Source organism: Haemaphysalis longicornis, unplaced genomic scaffold, assembly GCF_048455015.1.
Source record: "Haemaphysalis longicornis isolate Haplotype H1 unplaced genomic scaffold, Haemaphysalis longicornis Haplotype H1 scaffold_6, whole genome shotgun sequence".
Classification (NCBI taxonomy): domain Eukaryota; kingdom Metazoa; phylum Arthropoda; class Arachnida; order Ixodida; family Ixodidae; genus Haemaphysalis; species Haemaphysalis longicornis.
Genome location: NW_027526407.1, coordinates 61595270 through 61609160, shown reverse-complemented (window position 1 = coordinate 61609160; position 13891 = coordinate 61595270). Strand labels below are relative to the sequence as shown.

At 46.3% G+C, this 13891-nt stretch overlaps 1 protein-coding gene and 1 long non-coding RNA gene across 2 annotated transcripts in view; both read left to right on the top strand.

The window, feature by feature from the left end:
- LOC144142801 (uncharacterized) overlaps nucleotides 1–12516 on the top strand; it is a gene marked incomplete in the record, with an annotated part of 266299 nt that extends 253783 nt beyond the window's left edge. The window contains 1 exon segment of the mRNA XM_077674555.1: nucleotides 12109–12516. Coding sequence (XP_077530681.1) covers nucleotides 12109–12336 — 228 coding nt within the window.
- Nucleotides 1600–6704, top strand: LOC144142803 (uncharacterized). Its single transcript, XR_013317050.1, has 2 exons — nucleotides 1600–2476; nucleotides 3431–6704. It is a non-coding gene; the product is annotated as an uncharacterized LOC144142803 (long non-coding RNA).
- Nucleotides 12517–13891: the final 1375 nt, after the last annotated feature.

Genomic DNA, 13891 nt, shown 5'->3' with positions numbered 1-13891 from the left:
TGGGCCCATCCACCCTAAGGTTGTAAAGCCAAGCTGTAAACGACACCCACAACGAATATTCATGCGACGTGTCTTGAATTCACACACGTGGCTCTACAAGGAGTGAAACCCGAGACAAATGAAACGTACCTTATTACGCCCTTTATTACTTCAAAGAGATATTCTTTGCAAAGGTCAAATCAATGCATGATCCATGAATGATGGTTGGTTGAGTTCTAGTGGCAGAGCATATGATGGAAACAGTTTTTTTGCAAAATGAAAGGAACCTCAAATTCGGTGCAAAATAAAAGGAACCTCAAACGTCAGACACAGGAGAGAAGTTAGATGCTATGCGTTGGTGTGACCTTTCTTTAATTTTTACAAACTCCTAGCGGATGCGCAAGGCGCGCACAAGGTCACTACACATGCCATAATCGGAGCGCACAGCTGCGCGAGCGGTCGTGTGACGCTATCACGTGGCATTCCGAGAGAACTCTGGAGATAAAGTCGCAGATATTCTCGTTGAGTGCACCGTCTCTCTCCGTGTGGGCTCCTAGCTCATTCGGTCAGACAACGGGCTCTCCCTTCATTCTGTATTCGTTGCAGGCTCAATTCCTGGTGGTGTTAGTAACATCATTAATTTGTTCGCGGGATTTTTCTGTTGACACAAAAGGTAGCGATAGAATCCTTAGGGGGTAGAGGTAAAAAGCTTCGTTTTAAACGATATTCCCAGAAACTTGTGACAATGCCGTAGTACTGAAGACGACTTTAAAAGGACTAGGTGTATAACAAAGCTGATTAAATATTTCTTTGAGAAATACCACTATAATGTTCCTGTCAGTTTTTCGTGGAGATGGCCACGAGGAGGATAGTCACTTTAAAAACGTTCATGTCAACCTTTTAACGGCTCAGTTTCTTAAGAGGAAAAGACTGGGACTTTGTTTTCTTTGTTACCGCTAGTTGCGTTTTCCATTTGCTTTTACTATTGTATATCTCCTGAAAACAGGCTCAAGAGGAAAAGCTGAACACCGCGAGTAATCGTTGCTCGACTTTAGAACAGCTTGTTGAGAAACTCCGGTCCGATTTAAAGGTGAGTTTCTGCACAGCCAAGGCGAGCAGTCACAAGAAATATTGAATGGTATTTTTATTTACGCAATGAAATTGTGATGGTTGAGGGTGTTTACATTCGTACTTTTTCACAATGCTCAGAGCTAGCTCAGTTTAACTATATTTACTTAGAACTTCTTTGAATTTATGTGTCAAATGCTTCATATTACATTGTATTATTTGGAACTACATACCTTTCTGGAAATGTGGCAAGCGCGCCGACAGTATTGTGAAGAATGTGACGTCACTGAATGTCAAATTTTTACCGCTGTGCAGCTTTTACAGGAATGCAGGCAGATTTAGGGCAGCTCGCATTCCATTTTTCATCGGCCACACTTCCTAGTAATAAATTTTGCGGTTTAGCTTGCCTGTTCATTGTTTTTTTATTTTTAATTTGTTACCGTTTTTTTCTACTCCAGTGAACGAGGCTGAATTTTTCTTTTTCAGGACATTCAGACAACTATTCAAGAACTACATTTATCGGAAGAGAGCAATCGCAGGACTATAGTATGTGTTTTTATCATCTTTCGAGGAGGTTCGCAACTTTAAATACCTGGGTGTTGCATTAAGCTCTAGAATATATTGGAATTACCCAGTTCCGCATGTGACCTCATCAGCACTAAGAAGACTTGGTATTTTATGGCATTGGTATTTTATGGCATAAGCGTCGAGGTGCACCTTGTGACGTTAAGCTTTTTGCCTACAATTCCATAACTAGGCCTAAACTGGTTTATGCATGGTAGTTTAGGACCTGTACACGAAGAAAAGCATTAACGAATTGAGAATACTACGAAAAGGGCTGTTCGTTTTATTTTTATAAATATACATGAATGTATTCTTCATCAAGTATTATTATGGCTCCAAACAAAATCCAACCGCTACACATTGACGCGAAATTGACAGCTCAGCTTTTCTAAAATTCCTAATTAGGTGTAACACTGGATTATCACCCTCACCTGTGGACGAGGAAAACTCTACATACACACAGCCATAGTTTATCCCCATACTCTGCCCGAACAAATACCGTATAAACCGGTATATAGGTCGAATAGACCCTATGCGAAATTGCTTGGTGATCTAGCAACACTGATGTAAACGAGACCGTCGGCCATATTGGTACGGGCGCCGATCGGAAAGTCTCGTATTGTTTACTGTGGAAGAGTAGGTGACGGTAACGTGGTATGGCTCAAACTGGACGGTGTTTTCCGGCTCTCGACCGCGGATTGTGGACGAAGGACTTGCCTGCGCTGCCGACTGTGTCTGAAGACTCATACCACTTGGGGTGCCGCGCCAAAGACCTATCCGAGCGGCAGCGGAGCAGGGCATGCCGCCTAGCCACCGAGGCGCATTGCTCGCCTTCATCGATGCGGACAAACACGTGCGACTCACAGTAAGTAAATCCTTCTTTGTTTTTACTTGACGCGAGTTAACCGGTATGAGCATTTGTAGAGCACTTTGTTCACCGTTGTTTACCACGCAAATGCGTAGCGGCGACCCTGTTGTAGTAACCCTGAAAGAGGAGAGCGACAATCGCCAGACCGTACCGCTAGTGGGTGGATTAGGTATTTTCAAATGCTGTACATGAAATTTACGGGATGATTTTTGGCGAAGATGTTTACGGAAAGGTTGCGGCCGTTTTCCGTGACGGTCGTCCGCCCGCGCGTTTGTCGCAAAGCAATCGTGCTTTGCGGCGAAGTCAACTACAAAAGCGCACATACGCCTTGAATTTTCTTTTTTTGTGTGTTTGCATTATTTATTGCGCATGTTCTGCGCAAAAATCTGTTTGTGTGTCTTTCTTCTCCTTTTTTGGCGGTGGGGTGGTTGTGTTTGTTTCTAAAGCGCATGTTTTTTGTGTGCACGAATAGATAATACAGTAAAACCTCGTTAGCTCGAACTCACTGAACTAGAAGATTTTTTTTTTTAATTCGATGGGTCATCGGTATAGCCCGAATGTTTACCTGTTTATCTCGAAAGATTCTGGAAGTGAGTTCCAGATAATCATATAATTGCTTGCTTAAGTTATGACGAACACGATTATGCGGGTACTTATCATTACCCACGCTGAGGTTTTTAAATGTTAAACTTCCTTCTCTTGAAAAATGCATTAACAAAGCATGCAGAGATACTTGCACGCTCGAACTTGACGAACAATTTTGACATCATTGCTGTTTGAGGTGTAGATTATTGCCCTTGCAACACTGTTAAGCAAGACACAAAATCTGGTCATTTTGAGTCTGTTCCTTGTGGCCACTTCTTTCTGCTCTGTGCCTTTACCATAAACTGTAGCGGACTAGTCCTGTTCTTCCCTGAGTGTTATTTACTGATATTCTCTCCGTTCTTGCAGGTTGGGCCTCATCCATGCGCTCAGCAGCTGCTTTCGCTCCCAGAAGAAAAGTGGCCGGCCCTATGTTGTGTGCCCAACATACAACAACGTGTGTGTGTTGTGTTGAGACGGACAGTGGGGCGAATAGGGAGGCATCGTGCGAGTACCCAGCGGGTTGCAGTGGAGCATGGAGTCACATCCTGGCTGCTGTGCGCCTACTCGCCCTCTTGCAAGCCGAAGGTTTTAAGAGGCGCCACCGGAGCTTGCGTGCACTGAGCTGCCACAACAATGGGGACGTCCGAGACAGCAGGGCATCGAGCCAGCGAGTGTCCGAAACATTGACTGGAGAAGCCCGCGATAAAATGGCCCCTCCCTTCCCTTGCAAATGCGTCTGTTCGATGCACGTCGAGTACAGGAGCAATGCGAGCAGCAACAAAGTGCCGTGCAGGCGCTTGGGAGCAAACTTGGTAGCCTTGAGAATGAGTTTTTTGCCCCAGTTGTGCTGGCCTCCCGCTCCTCCCCCCCCCCCCCCCAGTGACAGAAACAAGGACTGGCATGGCACCTGAAGGGTCACCTATGAGCTACCAGCAAGCATTCATGCCACATTTCGCCGTGGTCATCTCGCGAGCACGCATAGGCTGGGCAACGTCGTGTTTACTAGACCGCGACATGCAGGGGTCCGCGAATGCTTCTGTTTGTTCCATTTATATCCACAGTTTGCTATATGCACGCGCTATAAATCAGCAAGCAACTTTAATTTACTGGGATTTTCACTGTGGATACAAAACACGCAAAAGCACTCAAGCTGATGCGCGGCGGCCTGATGCAACTGTGGCCGTTTTCTTTTTGTTTTTGAATAAAACTTGAAAATTGCCTCAGTTACCTACATCAATGGCCACTATCATTACGTCGGAGGCATGCATGCAGCATGTGACAAACTGGAGGAGTGAGTGTTTATTTTAGTCGCAAAATATTCGACAGTAAATACATCGTTGCTGGAATGACAATGGCACCAAGTTAACTTGACGTAACAACAAACCTTTGAGCCCGGCAAATCGGGAACCAAGTGCAAAAGCTCGAATTTTCCACCGTTAGATCATCATAAAAGTGTTCGCCACTTCTGCAATGACACGCGGCTAAATGCAACGTAAAAAAACCAACAACATACTCCCATACCGTGCGCGCCCGCCACAGAGGAAATTTTCAACCGCGCCGTGACGGCGTAGTGCGGCAGGAAAAGTTTGTTTACAGCCCTCGGTAAGATAAAGGCTCATGTAGGGGCTAAGCGGTACCTTTTAACAATGAAATGAAGCGGGCGCAGAGCCACATGGACGAGTAAAGAAACAGCCTAATTTTGGCAACGTGTGGTATTTCCCGGTCGAGTGCCGCTGTCAGTCGCCTGAATAGGCGGCGCACGCTCAGGCTTCATTTAGAATACAAAGGCTGGACAACAGAACTTCAACGCAGCTGTATTTTTCATACGGACAGCGACTACGGAACCCCGCGCTTAGCGAACCAACGACAAATATTCGCTCCAAGCGCACCGCGCCCAGCGTGTCACTAAGGTTGCTCGCGCCGCCACAGTTCGCGTCACAAAGTTCGTTCAAAAGCGTGGAACTTCAGGTACCTTTTTTCCATTTGAACCGGTATTTCCGCATTGCGTGCTCTGCGGCACGAAGCAATGCTCCGGCATTGTAGTCCATCACCAAGAGCGGTCAATGCCCGCCTTCTATGTTTTGCTAATTGGTTTCGGTTTCAAACGACCGTACCAAAATGGCGGACCTAGTTACCGGAGTCGACGTGAGATGGCGGGGCGCATTTTGCATAGGGTCTATTGTTTTCCAAAAAAATCCGCACAAAAGTCACCCCTCGTCTTATAGAGCGGTCATTGGCAGAATGTAAATTGTTGTCTGGCAACAATGTGCAAGCCAAGTCCGTCGCCATCGCCATTCGTGTCGGACGGCTCTCTCGCACTATCAGGCCTTTATTTCTTTCCGCTTTTCTCTAGTTTTTCGTCTTTTACTCGTGTATTGTGTGTGCGTGCGTACATTTCTGTAGGTGTCTCTTCTGAGATGAGTTGCGGCAGTCGTCGCCATTTCACCGCGACGTTTAAACTGAAGGCGTTTGAGTCGCCGAGCAGAATGGGAATATGGCGGCGCAACGCCAGTTTGGCATTTCGGAGGAAAGTGTGTGGTACTGGCGGAGCCAGAAAGCTAAGCTGTGCGCGTGCAACCCTCGGAACAGATCGTTCCGTGGACGTCAAGCGGTGCACCCCGAGTTGGAGAACAAAGTGGCGGACTTCGTCCGGGAACTTCGTTCACGATCGCTCCCGGTTACAGCGGAGGCCATCCGTGGACCGGCTCCGCGAACTGTACAATGAGTGGATAGCCGGCGACAAGGAAAAGACCCATACGGGCTGGCTGCAAAGACCATCCCTCGCGACCGTGTCAAGCTGGGTGTCCTTGTCTTGGCAGTCACTGCCCGATGACATGGTTGCACGAGCGTTTAGGAAGTGCTCCATCAGCAACGCGCCTGACTTCAAGAAAGATTACAGTGAGAAGCAGTCATCCTCAGACGACTCTGAGAGCTCGGACGAGTGACTTCGGCACGCATAGTGAGGGGCAGTGACGGATGGGTGTCGAAAATAAATATACACATTGTGTGTGCACTTCTGTGCCGAATTATTTTTTTTGTCGACATTTCTCACCTCAAGGTAGGGGGTCGACCTATATTCCCACTCGACCTATAATCCGGTTTATACGGTACTCTGATATTTTCATATTTTCCACGCACAGTACAGGACTGCAGCAAATTGCGAGAACGCATTTTAGTTGAAATATCAAGAAAACCCTACAGGAGCTTTTAGAAACTTTTAATTACTGACGATTGGATTTGAACGACACTTGTATAGGTTGTGATTGCATGCCACGCTTTTTATTCTCATTTATATTGGATGCGCAGTTATGCCAGTATTTAAAGTTAAATTCCACCTTGGCCTCTTTATTTCGTATCTCTCCAAGTGAATTTTGTGTTGATGTTACTCTATTGGGTTTATTACATTGTGTATTTTATATCATTCTATTGTATGTACATGTATATTTTTATGGTTTGCCCGTCCTGCCTGGACCCTTCCCCTGGTCTGCAATACTATATAAATAATAAATAAATGAAAATTTACAACTTGCTTTTTACCACAACAACGTGTATCCCTCGGATCTGCAGGCTAAATGTGAAGAAAATTTTAACAACGCCAACAATGAGCGCAAGAAGCTAGAAGATCGTCTGGAGAAACAAATATGTGAATGCCACGTGAGTACCTGCAATTTAAAGGCGAACACACAAGAGGAGAGCAAATTTATGTGAACGCATTTTCCGACATTTTCATCTCTTCGAGCCACGACACCAGTTATTGCTCTGGGTTAAACTCCATTGCACGTCTTTGTCTGGAAGCTTCGCGGCTTTACCTCAGAGTGCTACCGAGAAAATTCCTCGGATCACTAAGTGTACTTACGTGCTTGGAAGGCTAAAGCCTGGACATATTCATTGAAAACTCCTTTATGGTTTCAGTGTACTTGCATCTCCTTTGTCGCTTATGTTTATTTGTCCTTTGGCGTGAGATATTTCGAGCGGATTCTTGTCTGCTACACCGTGTATGCGTTTCTTTGCGCTTTCGCTTCTTAGTCTAACGAAGTGAATTACGTCACCAAGCATACTGGCACACGCCGGAGCTTCCCTAGAAACAGTTTTCCGCAGCTGGTGTGCACCTGTCCTACCCACCGGCCACCACGTTGAGCTGTAATACCACGCGCACTATTCTGTAGTTTTTTACGGTTCGGATTCAGTTTTGTGTATTTTGAGGCGCGGACATATTTCCCCTCAAAGCAACCAATTTCCGGCAAGCATATGTGCCAGGAAGAAAGGAACAGCAGCTACGAAAACAACTTTTGTTCTACGCTGGAAACGTCGGGGGATAGTTTTAAACATATCTTGTAATTATCGTTCCATACGTCGACTAGGCAGCTACTGCGCACACTCCCGTGCAAATCCCATCGGATCACACACATGTTGTTTTTAGTTTTTTACTCTTCACGGCAGCGCTTTTCCTCAAAATGAGGTACTCAATGCTTAAAACCTAAAAACCATAAGGGTCAAATTCTTTTTAATGTTGCCGCCCTCGCTCTCCTCCCGTAATCAGTTACCATAAATTATAGTTCTTAAAATCCCCTCGGAGGTTATTGCTGCGATAGTTTGGTTTTAGTTTGACACCTCACTCCAGTATAAGCATGATTGCTCTAGAGCGCTGTTACGGGTGAGCCAAGCTGTAACGACGTAGGCATGGACACAAAGTGCCGACAATGTCTTAATGAGAAGGCCTTCAAGAGCCCACTGAGCCAAAAAGCGAAGATCGGCCTCCGTAACAGGAAACATTTCCTTCGGAGGCGTTTCATTGCACAAGCCGTTCTACGGCGTGAGCTTGAGGGAAAAAGTCAGGGTTCGGCAGCATCATCCCTAACGAAAAAACGGCCTCTTGGGGCGGCGTTCTGCAGCGACAGCTTGAACTCTACAGTAGTGAGGGCGGTCGTCCCCGCCAGTACACCGCGGATGTAGGGAGTGCAAGAAGAAGCAGTGAAATTCGCCATCATCCAATTCCCCTTTGCACAGCTGCAATAATGCGCGGGTGCATCGCGTGTAGAAAAGAGATCGAAGCCATTCGAAAGCTTTAAGATACATTGCAAAGCGAACTGTCTCCAGCGGCAAGATTACGAAGCACTTCGGTGAGACTAGGCGAATTAAGGGGTCTCGGGCTTTCATCTGGATATGCATGCTTTCACATCCACAACAAATAACAAGTGCTGAGGGGCCCTCAGAAGTTTTGTCTCCTGAAATGACAGAGTAAATGAAGGGCCAACTTGTAGCGCCTCCCCAACTAGCTGAAGCTTTGGCGTGCTTGATTGAAAATATACGATGTTTCGACTCTCGCATTTTTTATGAAAACAGTGCCCGCCATATATACACATTTACGCATCGCCCACGATGAGACACCGCCAACAAAAACATAGCCTATTCAGGAACACTCCACGTGAACACTTTGACTTTGGTATGGCACACCACTCAGACAATCACGGGTTATTGACAACGTCAGTTTCACTAAACCCTGAATAATGCTTGAATACAAGTGATACACGGCGCAGTCTTCATTCTTGGTGCTGTCTTCAAGAATTCGGGAATTCTTTGCTCTTCAGATGTTCACGGGCTTTTCTCCTGGCATGCGAAAAGACAGACGTCGTATTCAACTCCAATGGCGCGCGAGCGTCTGTGTCACGTTACGTTTATTCGGATCTCATATCGATCTGCATGCGGACTCCACAAAAGCCGTCCCCCAATCAAAGGACACGAGCATCGCAGTAAATTGATCCCCCGTTCATTTACCATGTAATAAAAATAAACCACCTTTGTTTTTCTGCTCTAGATTGCCTCGCAGACGCGCTGGGACAGATAATGAGGCGACACCTTAACACTAGAATTGGCGGGAACGATACATGCAAACAACAATAATTATAACAATATTTTATTAGGAAGTCTAATACTACGGTGCCTTACTTGTTGTCGCCGGGAAAAATAGATAATATATGCATAGCCGATACCTGCCGAATTAAAGAACGTAGCTAACACTGAGTCCATCTATTTTTCAGAAGGTGTTGCAGGGTTTCACACGTAATTTTGCAGCATGGTATTAACTATTATATCGTATTATTAGCATCGTATTATTAATATCGTATTAACATTCTATTACCTCAAAAGTGAATTGTGGCAGCCGTCTCTCGGCATCTTGCACCTTTCTTCCGCCGACCGACTGAAATGTAAACTGTCGACTGGACGCTGTCGCCAAAAATACTCTTTTCCCCCTGGGGGCACAAAGCCGCAACAACCGTGGCGACCGCTGGTTCAATTCTAGCTCCGCGTCACCCACTACATTCCCATGAGGTCACTAAAGTCGTAAATATCTCGCCAAGGTTATCTCGCTAAATTAGTATTTTTGTAAGAAAATAACATTTTTTTAAATAGTCATTAAGGGTTAATATGGGAGCGCTCAGTATGTCTTTGCGGGCGTATTCATAGGTACAGCGAAACAAGTACAACACATTTTGGCTAACTCGCCTTGAAGGGAGGGGGGGTTGCCATTTGGGAGATTTTTTTTTAACGAGAAAATTCTGCGATCTTTGTGGAGTTTATAGGAGATGTTATCATTGATTACATGCTTTTAACTAGTTTGAGTGGCATTGGTTCTGTACACATCGCTCTCCCGCAGGACTGCGACAAATGCTTGATCTTTAATTCCTTCTTGCGGTTCACTCTCTCTTGTCGCTCTCTTATTAAAGGAAGCATCCAGTTGCGCACGAAGGCTCAAGACTGAACTTAACAACGACGCCGTAAGTTTTCCATTATTACATTCTTGCGCTGCGGTCGTTAGTCAGATACTACAGGGCAGCGTTACGGTAAAACAAGTTGGTTAAATTTTCTTTACCGCTGCCTCTAAATTTTTCCTTAGATGTTATTTTCCTACACGCTTGAGAAATGAATTTAATTGGGTGCTCGGGGTAATCTGTTGCTGCTATTTTATGCACACAATTGAAGGTATTTTGCTTGTTGCCGCAACATTCCATTGTGTGAAAATGATAGACAGCACTTGCAGACATGTATTCGTTGCTTCTAAATTTCTTTGGCCTACGCTATTTGCGTCAGCAACAAAACAGTTTAACAGGGCTCGCATTTAAATACCATATTTTTATTGTATTTTGTTCACTTCTTCCCCCAGCTTCTTCCTGTGTTCCAGCATACTTGGAAGCTGCAGCCCTACTCAGCCCTAAGGAAGAGCCTTCTGTTTAATAACGCAACGCTGTCGACTGGCGTGCTCTCTGTGAACACTCCGGGATATAAAATTGAACTTATGCTTAGCATCAGAGGAGACTACCGTGAGTGGCGACGTCAGCTGCTGAAAGACGAGAACAATGTCTCTGCGCCTACACCCCACCTGGCTTTAATGTTGAGGATTCATCAGGGGGAACATGACGACTTGCTCGCCTGGCCTTTCACGAACAAGGTGAGAGACTTAATAAAGGGTTCCATGTAATGTAGGAGGAACCTAGCCCAGCAGGAAGGTCATGCGGTGCACCTACGCCTTTTCATCCTGCCTCACTATCGCGTGCGTCAGGGCTCACTATCCGTATTACAGTTAAATGCGGACGCTCAGGGTGTATCTTTATCAGTTTTATGGGGTTTTCTTCCTTATGGGGGCGGGAAAAAATTGGCTGCAGTCGCGAAGGTTCTTGTAAAGCAAGGCTCTAAAAGAAACCCACAACAATTGCCCATGCGACGTCACTTGAATTCACACAAGTGGCTGTACAAAGAGTGAAACCAGAGATTCTGCCAGTCATTACCTGGAATTCGCGGGTGCGGTGTCCCGAACGCAGCAGCAGCGTCCCCCAAGGCCGGGCTACAGCAGCGGACGCCACCGCTATACCCGCGCAATGCATCAGCATAAAAACAACACAGAGGAGCGTCTTTCGAACGGTGAGACAGCGGAACCCAGCCATCCTGATGTGCTAGCTCGGGGCTACACCACAGTGCGACCCAAGCGCAATCACCGAAACCATTCGGCATGTGAGCTTTGTGATTCCCATTTATACCGATTTAAACTAGTTAGTTTAGTAATCTTAAGAATTGCGAGAAAGCTGGGGTAACTTTTAAAATAGCTATTCATCACACCCAGTTGCTCCTTTCGCCTTTTCTAATACCTGTTAACACACAACTGAATTGGTATTCACCAATTTAGAAAACGGAGTCCCATTCGAGGCAAGCAGTGCGCAAAAGGCAGCGTTTCTCAAGCGGTCAGATGTCTGTATGTGGTCGCGACATTTGGTTTTCCCACCCTCCAAAATAATTCATAACGTATGTTTGACGTACCATCACTTAATTCCGTCGGGTGCGCGTTACCCAAGAGGTACTGTCGAACAGGTTAATCAAGCGGTGCGAGGGAAGCGCGCAATGAACGCGAAGCAGCGCCAAAACCGGCCCAAAAGAAGCGTCGCTAATGCAGACGACAAAGCCATCTCGCCGACGCACCCACCGGTGTGAGCAGGAACCAACGCGCGGGAAACGCTGGGTTTTCGCCGCTTCATCTGCACTGTTCTTCGACAGTGAAAACCACCCTCCCTCTCCTCAGCCGCCTTTGGCGTTTCTTCTCGGGCAGCTTTTTCACCACGCCGTCGCATGAAACGCAGGGAAGGACAGCAGTGGTACTTCGTCCGTTATTAGACAACTCTCTCCACGAATGGCTGTTGTTTTTACCATTTTACGGCTTTTCCAGTAGATGCGCATTTTTCGAAAGTTTTGTAGCCTCCTGTGTGGAAGAATACCCGACAAAGGATTGCCGATACTGCGCCATACAGGCGCGCGCGTTTCTGTTGCTGGGCAACGCACAGGAGCGTTGGGCGAGCACACAGCGATTCGTCGGGTGCCAACCGCCACATGCTTTCCTCTGCCTTCCTGTTCATTTCTTCGTTCTTGTCTTTAACTTTTCTTGCGATTGATTTGGCTTCCTTCCTTCACGGCAGTTCGTCGCTTGGGCGTGGGTGCTTAATACCTACCACTGCACAGTATCCCTGCATTCACCATTAAACCGCCTGTAATTTTTTTAGATTTCCTTGCTTCTAGTTAACCACTTGAACGAAGAAAAAAGCAAGCTCCTGGAGCTCGGCCCTGGTGACGGTGACGGCGATTGGTTGAAGAAACCCATGCGAGCATCCCTCAACCCGATGTTCGGCTTCTCGCGAGTCATCTCGCTCCCGGACTTGGAAAATTTGGACGAAGGTTTTCTCTTCCAGGACTGCATCGTCTTCAAGTTTACTGTCCACCGCCGCGAATAAACTTTGTACAGATTACGGCCTCAAAATATAATGAACGTAGCTAACAAAAATTTTGCGCAGCCAAAATGTGTTTATACAGTCAGTCCTGAGAGCCATTTCGATATTCTTTTCTGCGTCTCATGAATACCATTTGGAAAGCAAATAAAATATTTATCTGTACTAACTTAAACTGGCGTTTCTGTTGACGTAATTTGCTGCTTTCGCCTGAAGGCCATCATAAAAAATTGTGAAGTCAGGTCACGTTGTGGGGCTACCAAAATTGTGACTTGTACGCCCTTTGCGCTCCTACACATGTGCAGAATAAGGGCTACGAGCCCATAATCTAGGCCTAATGAGAGCTTTAATTTTAAAGCTAATATTTAGTGCCATCGCTTATGGTGTCTGTAACGGCAAAACGCCCTGCAGGAAAGCCAGCTTTCTCTGACAATGATGATGAATGATCATGGGTGAAGTGAAAACGAGAAAAACGATCTAGTAGGGGAAATCGAACCTGGGTCCATCGCGTTATGAAGCCGGAGTCTATCCGATTGCTCTATTTTGACAATGTTGAAATTCAGACCAAAGTCACGCCACAACCAAAGAATCCGTCACGAGAAAGCTTTGCGTTCAACGATCATCGTCGTTACATGGAGGGGTGCATGATTTTTCTTGTAAGCTTTTCTGTAATGACATATAATTAATTCGTTACAGTCAGTCCGAGACACACTCGCTGCTTCCTTGTGTGCTGAGCTTCTGAGAACGACCGTCGTAATCGTTCTATCTTTATTCGATTTAGACTTTTTTTAAAGCAAGCCGTTACTACTTTTGTGCAGCGGCTTTGCGGAGGATGCGCGAGTTAACCTTTTTACCGGAGACAGACATCCGGTGACACACCCATTGAAGTGCACCGCGTGATCCACCGGGCCCGCTTTTGGTGCTGCGCACAAGGCCCGACTTCTGCTCACAAGTCGTTCTGCTCACATCGCGGCCACCCCCGTCGCGGCAGCGCAGGAGCGGGCACCCAGCTGATCGACAGCCGTCCAAACCCGGAGCCTTCCACGCATGCGCCGCTGGGGTGTCTAGGGCGATGTGACTCATGTTGCACCGCGTTCGCTGTGAAAGAGAAACGTCGCGTTCGCCAAGAATGATAGCGAGGCCGGGCCTCCCTCTGTGATCGTTCCACAGGACCGAACGACTTTGAGCCGTGGTCAGCAATACTGCTACATCAAATAACCAAGCGTAACCAAGACTCAACCAGACTAAGCCACGCTTTTGCTTTGCATGCCCACGGTTAGCTGATCTAAGCCGCTTCTATCTTTTGTACTTTTACGTCGGGATCGTAATGAGCGTTATCTCGAAATGCCAATGACAATGAACATTCCTGGTGCCTTCAAAGCAGCAGCCGCTGGAAAAATGACTTACATTACTGGCTCACAGACAGGTAGACAATTGAAAGCACGTGGCTTCATTTTTACGAACAGTTTTTGGTTCAGACGTCGACGCTTTATATTAAGGTTTCCCGCGCGTAGCTGCTGTAAATGTTAATTTTACAAGTTATCAGATGTATTTGGATGAC